Source organism: Lagenorhynchus albirostris, chromosome 6 (genome assembly GCF_949774975.1).
Source record: "Lagenorhynchus albirostris chromosome 6, mLagAlb1.1, whole genome shotgun sequence".
In the NCBI taxonomy this organism is placed as follows: Eukaryota; Metazoa; Chordata; class Mammalia; order Artiodactyla; family Delphinidae; genus Lagenorhynchus; species Lagenorhynchus albirostris.
In genome coordinates, this window is record NC_083100.1 from 27012288 (window position 1) to 27024473 (window position 12186).

General features: G+C 36.8%; 1 protein-coding gene across 3 annotated transcripts in view; it reads right to left on the reverse strand.

Moving 5' to 3' along the window:
- Positions 1-12186, reverse strand: part of UNC80 (unc-80 homolog, NALCN channel complex subunit) — a 238509-nt gene that overhangs the window by 152705 nt on the left and 73618 nt on the right. For all 3 annotated transcript variants that reach the window (XM_060151311.1, XM_060151309.1, XM_060151310.1), the window contains exon 22: positions 1151-1323. In XM_060151311.1, the coding sequence (XP_060007294.1) occupies positions 1151-1323 (173 nt within the window). The remainder of the gene's footprint in view (positions 1-1150; positions 1324-12186) is intronic.

Here is a 12186-nt window from a genome sequence, read left to right on the forward strand (position 1 = left end):
AGTACACATTAAACACTTTGGAATTAAAAAAAAATACTTTCAAAGACCAATGTCCAGGAATCGGAAACTGACTGAAAAATCTTAAATAACCACAGGTCATCATTCTGGGTGATTACAGTGGTATTTGCATTTTCAGCTTAAGTGAAGCTACATACCTTGCTGGTCACTAAATATCATGAGAGCAAAAGCTATTAATGTCCCAGAAAAATGTCATGAATTATATTAAATGGTTTGGACTATTTTCCAAGGTAAAATATGAGTGGCCAGTGGTTACATATTCATGTGTTATAAAAAGGGATCATTTGTAGGCAGGCTAAAGGGTTTTTGTTGTAAAAACGTCTATTTTAGTTTTTCTTCTTAAAATGTGAATACAGAAAACTTTTACTTCTTGATATTTACTTGGAATTTTGTACCCAGTATTTATATAGCATATGAAGAATTTATTAAACCAGAAGATAAATAAAGGAAATTGAAAGATTGTGTTCAAAACTCATATCTGGGTCTCGTTTATTTGACAAAAATACTTTCTAAACAAGATCCACATTATGCTCTTGAATCTCTTACATGTGTATAAGGCTACACAATGTTCAAGGTGCTTCTGTGCAATTAATTTCAATTGATCCTTGCTTCATATTTTCACTCAATTAATATGCAATTAAATCAAGACAGAGTTTAAAGGACTAATACATGACAGACATGACTAATAATGTAATAATAACAATGACCTACTTTATTGAGCAACTGCTATATTTCAGGCATGATGAGGACTTTACATCTAATATCTCATTTAATCCTCACACTAACCCTAGGAGGTAGGCATAATATTATTATTACTCTTAATCTCATTTTACAGGGTTTAGCTAATAAATGTCAGAGTGATTTTAACCCAGGCAGTCTCATTCCAGAAGCCTCATATACTGTTAATCATGATGCTGTACAGAATATATTTACTAAGATTTTTTCCCCTTTCTTTTCTTCTTTCACCTTACTACCTTTTCCCCTCCTCTTGCCACTAATGCTGAGGAAAAAAAAAAAAAGACCAAAAACGTAACCCCATAGTTAGGCTTTGGAGTAGGGATTCATGCTTTCCTCCATTAGTAGAATTAACTGGAATGGGATACAGGGTGAGAAAATTCTTCCAACAACTTACAAGATCCAAGGCGGCTGCCAAGATCGATGCATCAGGAATTGTCCCTGGCTCACAGCAGTTTAACAGAAACTGAAAGCGCTTCATGCCTTGTCGGATTGCTCCAAGATTCACCACGTTTTTGCTTTTTCCGCCATCTTGGTTGGAAGACAGATGGTCATCAAAACTGTGGCAACCTGTAGGGGTTTTCCCATGTTGGAGGAATGAAGGAGAGAGAGTGTAATGGTTGTAGATTAAAAAAGAGCTTTGAAGTTTCAACAATGCATTTTCTATAGTGTTGGCCTAAGAACTTTTTCCTGAACTACACTTCCCTCCTCTCTATCTAATGCTTGATTTGGACACGTTGACTTTTAGGAATCTGATGACACATAACATATGTTAATAAGGGGTCTTATATAACTATTTTAATATAGGGTCTGATCCATAGAGAACAGACTTGTGGTTGCCAAGGGGGAGGGGTGGGTGAGGGAGGGATGGATTGGGAGTTAGGGATTAGCAGATGCAAACTATTATATATAGAATGGATAAACAACAAGGTCCTACTGTAGAGCACAGGGAACTATATTCAATATCCTGTGATAAATCATAATGGAAAAGAATGTGAAAAACAATGTACATATATATACGTATGTATATATATGTATGAATGTATATATATATATATGAATCACTTTGCTGTATAGCAGAAATTAACACAACATTGTAAATCAACTATGCAGCAAATTTTAAAAATTAAAAAAATAGATAAATATAGGGTCTAATCATTTTGCTTTCAGGTCTCTTCTCTAATACTGCTAAGAGGATTACTTAAGATGATTCTGCCTGTAACTAACTTCTGTTTTTATGGAAGATGCAAAATCACTGTGCAATTTCAGATCTGTTACAAAAAACTGATATCAAAGACAGTATCTTGATATCTTAGTTACAATGCAAAGAATCACTGATTATTAGAGTTGTAAAGGACTTGAGAGGTTGGTCATTTAATGCCAGGATTTCCAAACCTGCCTGTGCATCAGAATTACCTGAACAGTTTTTGAATCTTATTCAGAAGTTCAGAACCAGAGTCTGTGAAAGAGGAGTGTAAGAATGTGTGCTTTGTAAAGCCTCACAGATGATAAGGATGCAGCCAGCCTGACCCCACACGGTGGTCAGAGGTTTAGGAACCACTGACTCATCCTCACTTATTTTTCCATAGTTAAACTGCATACGAATGAGAATCAGTCTAGAGCTTCTTAAAATGCAGACTATCAGATCTCATCGCTAGAGATATGGATTCCATAGGTCTGCAGGCTATGTATATTTTTAACGAACATGCCACATGATTTTAATAAAGTCTAAGGATCACACATTAAGGAAGAATAATACAAAGCATTTTTTTCATTTCTTTTAACCCCATGTACATCTTTAAAAACCTAAGTATCTCATAGCTTTTCTATAGCTTCTAGTATATATATATATATACACACACACACACACACACACACATATATATATATACACACATATATGTGTATATATATATAATATTTAGTTTATCTTATATAATGCTATAATATTGAATATAGTTTTAAACACCAAGCCCAAATTACTTCCCATAACTCTGAAATGTACTTTCAGCACCTAAGAATATACCCCCTGATTTAGTGCTTGGTTTAATGTGTGCTGACACCATTTGCGACGTTGCCAACTCTAGGTCCTCACTAAGTCACAGATCCCATTACAAGAAATGGCTTTCTCACCTCTTCTGTCAAAAATACCTTGATACCTCCCACCCACTGCCCCACTTTCCCACTTGCTGCCTCAACACAAAAAAAGTGGCCCCACGTAGCCTTTGCTCTCAACTAAGGTGCCCTATACGCAAGCAGGTCATGATTGGTGGTTGCAGATGTACGGTGAATAATCTGTTCCTATTAATAAACACTAATGTTCACAAATTTGCATTTAAAAATCAGATCCAGAGTTGGATGTACCCCTTTAATAACTTGCATTCTTTGTAAATAAAAGGGCGATATTTACAATTATGAGCTTGGTTTACCATTAAAGTATGTACTAGTGGAAAAAGGTGAGCACCTGTTCTTTTAGAAAACACATCCTTTGGAAGCAGTTCAAGCTTGGGGAAAAGATTCCTTTGGACTTTATTACCACAAGATAAAAAATTATGGCATGGGGCTTGAACCAAGATGGCAGAGTAGAAAGACATGCTCTCACTCCCTCTTGTGAGAACACCAGAATCACAACTAACTGCTGGACAATCATCAACAGGAAGACACTGGAACTCACCAAAAAAGGTACCCCACATCCAAAGACAAAGGAGAAACCACAATGAGACGATAAGAGGAGCGCAATCACAGCAAAATCAAATCCCAGAATCGCTGGGTGGGTGACTCACAGACTGGAGAACACTTATACCACAGAAGTCCACCCAATGCAGTGAACATTCTGAGCCCCACATCAGGCTTCCCAACCTGGGGGTCCGGCAATGGGAGGAGGAATTCCTAGAGAATCAGACTTTGAAACCTAGTGGGATATGATTGCAGAACTTCGACAGGACTGGAGGAAACAGAGACTCCACTCTTGCAGGGCACACATAAAGTAGTGTGCGCATCAGGACCCAGGGGAAGGAGCAGTGACCCCATAGGAGACTGAACCAGACCTACCTGCTAGTGTTGGAGGGTCTCCTGCAGAGGCGGGGGGTGGCTGTGGCTCACCGTGGGGACAAGAACACTGGCAGCAGAATTTCTGGAAAGTACTCCTTGGTGTGAGCCCTCCAAGAGTCTGCCATTAGCCCTACCAAAGAGCCCAGGTAGGCTCCAGTGTTGGGTTGCCTCAGGCCAAACAACCAACAGGGAGGAAACCCAGCCCCACCCATCAGGAGACAAGCAGATTAAAGTTTTACTGTGCTCTGCCCACCAGAGCAACAGCCAGCTTTACCCACCACCAGTCCCTCCCATCAGGAAACTTGCACAAGCCTCTTAGACAGCCTCATCCACCAGAGGGCAGACAGCAAAAGCAAGAAGAACTAAAATCCTGCAGCCTGTGGAACAAAAACCACATTCACAGAAAGATAGACAAGATGAAAAGGCAGAGGGCTATGTACCAGATGAAAGAACAAGATAAAACCCCAGAAAAACAACTAAATAAAGTGGAGATAGGCAACCTTCTAGAAAAAGAATTCAGAATAATGATAGTGAAAATGATCCAGGACCTCAGACAAACAATGGAGGCAAAGATTGAGAAGATGCAAGAAATGTTTAACAAAAACCTAGAAGAATTAAAGAACAAACAGAGATGAACAATACAATAACTGAAATGAAAACTACACTAGAAGGAATGAATAGCAGAATAACTGAGGCAGAAGAACTGATAAGTGACCTGGAAGACAAAATGGTTGAATTCACTGCTGCAGAACAGAATAAAGAAAAAAGAATGAAAAGAAATGAAGACAACCTAAGAGACCTCTGGGACAACATTAAATGCAACAACATTCGCATTATAAGGGTCCCAGAAGGAGAAGAGAGAGAGAAAGGACCCGAGAAAATATTTGAAGAGATTATAGTCGAAAACTTCCCTAACATGGGAAGCGAAAAAGTCACCCAAGTCCAGGAAGTGCAGCAAGTCTCATACAGGATAAACGCAAGGAGAAACACGCCAAGACACACAGTAATAAAACTGGCAAAAATTAAAGACAAAGAAAAATTATTGAAAGCAGAAAGGGAAAAATGACAAATAACATACAAGGGAACTCCCATAAGGTTAACAGCTGATTTCTCAGCAGAAGCCAGAAGGTAAAGTGATGAAAGAGAAGAACCTACAACCAAGATTAGGATCTCATTCAGATTCGATGGAGAAATCAAAAGCTTTACAGACAAGCAAAAGCAAAAGCAAAAGCTAAGAGAATTCAGCACCACCAAACCAGCTCTACAACAAATGCTAAAATAACTTCTCTAAGTGGGAAACACAAGAGAAGAAAAGGACCTACAAAAACAAACCCAAAACAATTAAGAAAATGGTCATAGGAACATACATATAGATAATTACCTTAAACGTGAATGGATTAAATGCTCCAACCAAAAGACACAGACTTGCTGAATGGATACAAAAACAAGACTCATATATATGCTGTCTACAAAAGACCCACTTCAGACCTAGGGACATATACAGACTGAAAGTGAGGGGATGGAAAAAGATATTCCATGCAAATGGAAATCAAAAGGAAGCTGGAGTAGCAATACTTATATCAGATAAAATAGACTTTAAAATAAAGAATGTTAGGGCTTCCCTGGTGGCGCAGTGGTTGAGAGTCCACCTGCCAATGCAGGAGACATGGGTTCGTGCCCTGGTCTGGGAAGATCCCACATGCCGCGGAGTGGCTAGACCCGTGAGCCATGGCCGCTGAGCCTGCGCATATGGAGGCTGTGCTCCACAACGGGAGAGGCCACAACACTGAGAGGCCCACGTACTGCAAGAAAATAAATAAAGAATGTTACAAGAGACAAGGAAGGACAGTACATAATGATCAAGGGATCAATCCAAGAAGAAGATATAGCAATTATAAATATATATGCACCCAACACAGGAGCACCTCAATACACAAGGCAACTGCTAACAGCTGTAAAAGAGGAAATCGACAGTAACACAATAATAGTGGGGGACTTTAACACCTCACTTACACCAATGGACAGATGATCCAAAATGAAAATAAATAAGGAAACAAAAGCTTTAAATGACACAATTCAGCAGATAGATTTAATTGATATTTATAGGACATTCCATCCAAAAACAGCAGATTACACTTTCTTCTCAGGTGTGCACGGAATGTTCTCCAGGATAGATCACATCTTGGGTCACAAATCAAGCCTCAGTAAATTTAAGAAAACCGAAATCATATCAACCACAACGCTATGAAACTAGATATCAATTACAGGGGAAAAAACGTAAAAAATACAAACACATGGAGGCTAAACAATACATTACCAAATAACCAAGGGATCACTGAAGAAATCAAAAAATACCTAGAGACAAATGACAATGAAAACATGACAATCCAAAGCCTGTGGGATGCAGCAAAAGCAGTTCTAAGAGGGAAGTTTATAGCTATACAAGCCTACCTCAAGAAACAAGAAAAATCTCAAGTAAACAATCTACCCTTACAACAAAAGGAACTAGAGAAAGAAGAACAAACAAAACCCAAAGTTAGCAGAAGGAAAGAAATCATAAAGATCAGAGCAGAAATAAATGAAATAGAAACAACAAAAACAGTGGCAAAGATTAATAAAAACAAAAGCTGGTTCATTGAAAGATAAACAAAATTGATAAACCATTAGCCAGACTCATCAAGAAAAAGAGGGAGAGGACTCAAATCAATAAAATTAGAAATGAAAAAGGAGAAGTTACAACAGACACTGCAGAACTACAAAGCATCCTAAGAGACTACTACAAGCAACTCTATGCCAATAAAATGGACAACCTGGAAGAAATGGAAAAGTTCTTAGAAAGGTATAACCTTCCAAGACTGAACCAGGAAGAAATAGAAAATATGAACAGACCAATCACAAGCAATGAAATTGACACTGTGATTAAAAATCTTCCAACAGGGCTTCCCTGGTGGCACAGTGGTTGGGAGTCCGTCTGCCGATGCGGGGCGCGTGGGTTTGTGCCCCAGTCCAGGAGGATCCCACATGCTGCGGAGCGGCTGGGCCCGTGAGCCATGGCCACTGAGCCTGCGTGTCTGGAGCCTGTGCTCCGCAGCGGGAGAGGCCATGGCAGTGAGAGGCTCACGTACCGCAAAAAAAAAAAAAATCTTCCAACAAACAAAAGTCCAGGCCCAGATGTCTTCACAGATGAATTCTATCAAACATTTAGAGAAGAGCTAACACCCATCCTTCTCAAACTCTTTCAAAAAATTGCAGAGGATGGAACACTCCAAAACTCATTCTATGAGGCCACCATCACCTTTATACCCAAACCAGACAAAGATACTACAAAAAAAGAAAATTACAGACCAATATCACTGATGAAAATAGATGCAAAAATCCTCAACAAAATATTAGCAAACAGAATCCAACAACACATTAAAAGGATCATACACCATGATCAAGTGGGATTTATCCCAGGGATGCAAGGATTCTTCAATATATGCAAATCAATCAATGTGACACACCATATTAAGAAACTGAAGAATAAAAACCATATGATCATCTTAATAGACGCAGAAGAAGCTTTTGACAAAGTTCAACACCCATTTATCATAAAAACTCTCCAGAAAGTGGGCACAGAGGGAACCTACCTCAGTATAATTAAGGCCATATACGACAAACCCGTACCAAACATCATTCTCAATGGTGAAAAACTGAAAGCATTTCCTCTAAGATCAGGAATAAGACAAGGATGTCCACTCTCACTGCTATTATTCAACATAGTTTTGGAAGGCCTAGCCTCAGCAATCAGAGAAGAAAAAGAAATAAAAGGAATACAAACTGGAAAAGAAGAAGTAAAAGTGTCACTGTTTGCAGATGATATGACACTATACATAGAGAATCCTAAAGATGCCAACAGAAAAGTACTAGAGCTAATCAATGAATTTGGTAAAGTTTCAGGATACACAATTAATGCACAGAAATCCCTTGCATTCTTATACACTAATGATGAAAAATATGAACGAGAAATTCAGGAAACACTCCCATTTACCACTGCAACAAAAAGAATAAAATACCTAGGAATAAACCTACCAAGGGAGACAAAAGACCTGTATGCAGAAAACTATAAGGCACTGATGAAAGAAATTAAAGATGATACCAACAGATGGAGAGATATACCATGTTATTGGATTGGAAGAATCAATATTGTGAAAATGATTCTACTACCCAAAGCAATCTACAGATTCAATGCAATCCCTATCAAATTACCAATGGCATTTTTTACGGAACTAGAACAAAAAATCTTAAAATTTGTATGGAGACACAAAAGACCCTAAATAGCCAAAGCAGTCTTGAGGGGAAAAAAACGGAGCTGGAGGAATCAGACTCACTGACTTCAGACTATACTACAAAGCTACAGTAATCAAGACAATATGGTACTGGCACAAAAACAGAGACATAGATCAATGGAACAAGACAGAAAGCCCAGAGGTAAACCCACGCACCTATGGTCAACTAATCTATGACAAAGGAGGCAAGGATATACAATGGAGAAGAGACAGTCTCTTCAATAAGTGATGCTGGGAAAACTGGACAGCTACATGTAAAATAATGAAATTAGAACACTCCCTAACATCATACATAAGAATAAACTCAAAATGGATTAGTGACCTAAATGTAAGACCAGACACTGTAAAACTCTTAAAGGAAAACATAGGAAGCACACTCTTTGACATAAATCATAGCAAGATCTTTTCTGATCCACCTCCTAGAGTAATGGAAATAAAAACAAAAATAAACAAATGGGACCTAATGAAACTTAAAAACTTTTGCACTGCAAAGGAAACCATAAACAAGATGAAAAGATAACCCTTAGAATGGGAAAAAATATTTACAAATGAATCAATGGACAAAGGATTAATCTCCAAAATATATAAACAGCTCATGCAGCTCAATATTAAAAAAAACAACAACCCAATCCAAAAATGGGCAGAAGACCTAAATAGACATTTCTCCAAAGAAGATATACAGATGGCTAAGAAGCACATGAAAAGCTGCTCAACATCACTAATTATTAGAGAAATGCAAATCAAAACCACAATGAGGTATCACCTCACACCAGTTAGAATGGGCTTCATCAGAAAATCTACAAACAACAAATGCTGGAAAGGGTGTGGAGAAAAGGGAACCCTCAATGTAAATTGATACAGCCACTATGGAGAACAGTATGGAGGTTCCTTAAAAAACTAAAAATAGAATTACCATATGATCCAGCAATCCCACTACTCAGCCTATACCCAGAGAAAACCAAAATTCAAAAAGACACATGCACCCCAATGTTCATTGCAGCACTATTTACAATAGCCAGGTCATGGAAGCAACCTAAATGCCCATTGACAGATGAATGGATAAAGAAAATGTGGTACATATATACAATGCAATATTACTCAGCCACAGAAAGGAACGAAACTGGGTCATTTGTTGAGACGTGGATGGATCTAGAGACTGTCATACAGAGTAAAGTAAGTCAGAAAGAGAAAAACAAATATTGTATATTAACGCATATATGTGGAAACTAGAAAAATGGTACAGATGAAACAGTTTGCAGGGCAGAAATTGAGACACAGATGTAGAGAACAAACGTATGGACACCAATGGTGGAAAGCCGCAGGGGTGTGGGCGTGGTGGTGTGAATTGAGTGATTGGGATTGACGTGTATACAGTGATGTGTATAAAACTGATGACTAATAAGAACCTGTTGTATAAAAAAAATAGAGAAAACCTATTTATTAAGTTTATAGACGTGTGTAATTTAAAAAAAAACACTACTGTTACCTTGGAAAAAAAGACTATACATTTTCCTGTAAGCACAGCTTTAGTCACATCCAAGTTTTGGTATGTAATATTTTTATTATCATTCTGTTTAACTTATTTTCTAACTCCAATTGTGATTTGTTTTTTGGGGTGTTACTTAGAAGTAGTGTATTTCATAACTTCTAGCTACTTTTTCGTTACTGATTTGTAGCTTAACTACAAGTCAACAAACACACTTCGTATAATTTTAATACTTTGAAATTTGTTAAAATTTGCCTTATAGCACAATATGGTCAGTTTTAAAAATGTTCCAACTGTGCTTGAAAATAATTTGTAATTTAAAGTTTTGGAGTACAGTGACTATATATCTGCTTGTTGAATCAAATTTGCTGCTTACATTATTTAAGTTTTTTATATCCTTACTAACTTTTTTTGGGGGGGGGTGTCTACTGGTTCTGAAAGAGGTATCCTCTATTGGTGAATGACAGCAGTATGCTAAATCTCCTATTATGATACTGAATTTGTCTATTTTTTCCTTGTAGCTCTGTTGCTGTATATAATTTGAAGTTAAGTGCATACAAATTTAAAACTTCCCGGTAAATTGAAAAAAATTTATGGCATGGCATGAAAATAATTACCAATTCCTGGTCAACAACTTTTAAAATGTCTCAGCATCATACTGAGATATGTAGGTGTGAAATGGTATGGTGTCTGGAATTTGTTCCATAACACATTAAAAAAAATAAGATGAAGCAAGTTGGAAAATTTTTTTACAATTATTGCAAGTCGGCGATGGATATTTGGTATCCCTTGGGTCCTTTTTACTCTTTGTCTATGTTTGAAAATTTTCATAAGCACAAAAATGGCTCAGGGGCTTCCCTGGTGGCGCAGTGGTTAAGAATCTGCCTGCCACTGCAGGGGAGATGGGTTCGAACCCTGGTCCGGGAAGATCCCACATGCCACGGAGAAACTAATCCTCTGTGCCACGACTACTGAGCCTGTGCTCTAGAGCCTGTAAGCCACAGCTACTGAAGCCCGCGCACCTAGAGCCCATGCTCTGCAACAAGAGAAGCCACCACAATGAGAAGCCCACACACCGCAATGAAGCGTAGCCCCCGCGCGCCACAACTAGAGAAAGCCCATGTGCAGCAACAAAGACCCAACGCAGCCAAAAATGAAATAAACTAAGTAATTAAAAAAAAAAAAACAAGGTCCTACTCTATAGCCCAGGGAACTATATTCAATATCCTGTGATAAGCCCATAATGGAAAAGAATATGAAAAAGAATGAGTATATATGTATAACTGAATTACTTTGCTGTACAGCAGAAATTAACACAATATTGTAAATCAACTGTACTTCAACAAAATAAATTTTTTAAAAGGCTCAGATTATAATTAAAATATTATTATCAACATTTCCCATATTTCATTCCTTATGGGTACATTTCCTTTTCAGGTACAAATATTCCATATTGAAAATTCTATATTCAACAACTTCAGTATTTTTTTTCCATTTAGTATAGCATATTTTGTATTAAATGCAAAAGGAAGTAGCACAAGAAGAATCTAAAGGTGGAAAAAATTCAGAAGACAGAATTTCAAATGGCATACAGAAGGTAAAGCTAGAAACTACAAATAAGGAACAAATGTTTCTTGGACAATGCTGTTTCCAGACAGCTGCCTTTCAAAATACTACTCTATTTACTCACTGGACATTACCAAAGCTATCAGAACAGGTAATTCCTGTTATTTTTCCTATCTATATATCACTTTATTAATCATTTATATATGGCCCTTTGATAGATACACATATCACAGGAAATCTCATCCATTAAAAAAAATAAACTTAACAGTACCTAAACTTAAACCTTGAATTTAAGATAGATCCCAAGTAATATTTTTCTTTTTAGTGAATCCAGTTGTTTTATTATTTCATACTATAATTAAGATTTAAGATACATTAAGTGATAACTCTAAAATTTGTAATAGAACTAATATATAAGACAGGATGGATGGTAAAAAAAATATTCTTATTTAACCAATTTATTAAAAACAGTTGTCATCATTTTATTAAAGGAAGCATTAAGAATAAGTATCCCACCATTTCTTCCAAAATTTTTGACAAACTAATTAATTCTAAAAGAAATGTATTCAATATTACTAAAGAAAGTGTCATTTTGATTGAAAGAACTTCAGAAACAATGCAGTTAAAGAGTATAAATAATTAAGAGAAAAGTGATCAAAACAATCTTTGTCAGCAAGAACCTATTCTGTGAAGAATCATTCACAGAATGATGTACACTTATTACAGGTAAGAAGATCAGCAGACTCCTACGAGCCCAGGACATAAAGAACACGCTGTAAGTAAAAGCTATTTACAATGGAAATTTTCCATTTTATCTATAAAGCATTAATAGATAACAATATATTTACTAACTTTTTGAGCACTTAGTATGTGCCAAGTACTATATGAAATATTTTATAATTTATTTAAAAAAATTTTTTGTAACAGTCATGTAAGATAGATCTTTAAAGATAATTAAAGAGAGAGAGAGAGAATGAGAGAGAATAGAGACAGAAAGATAAA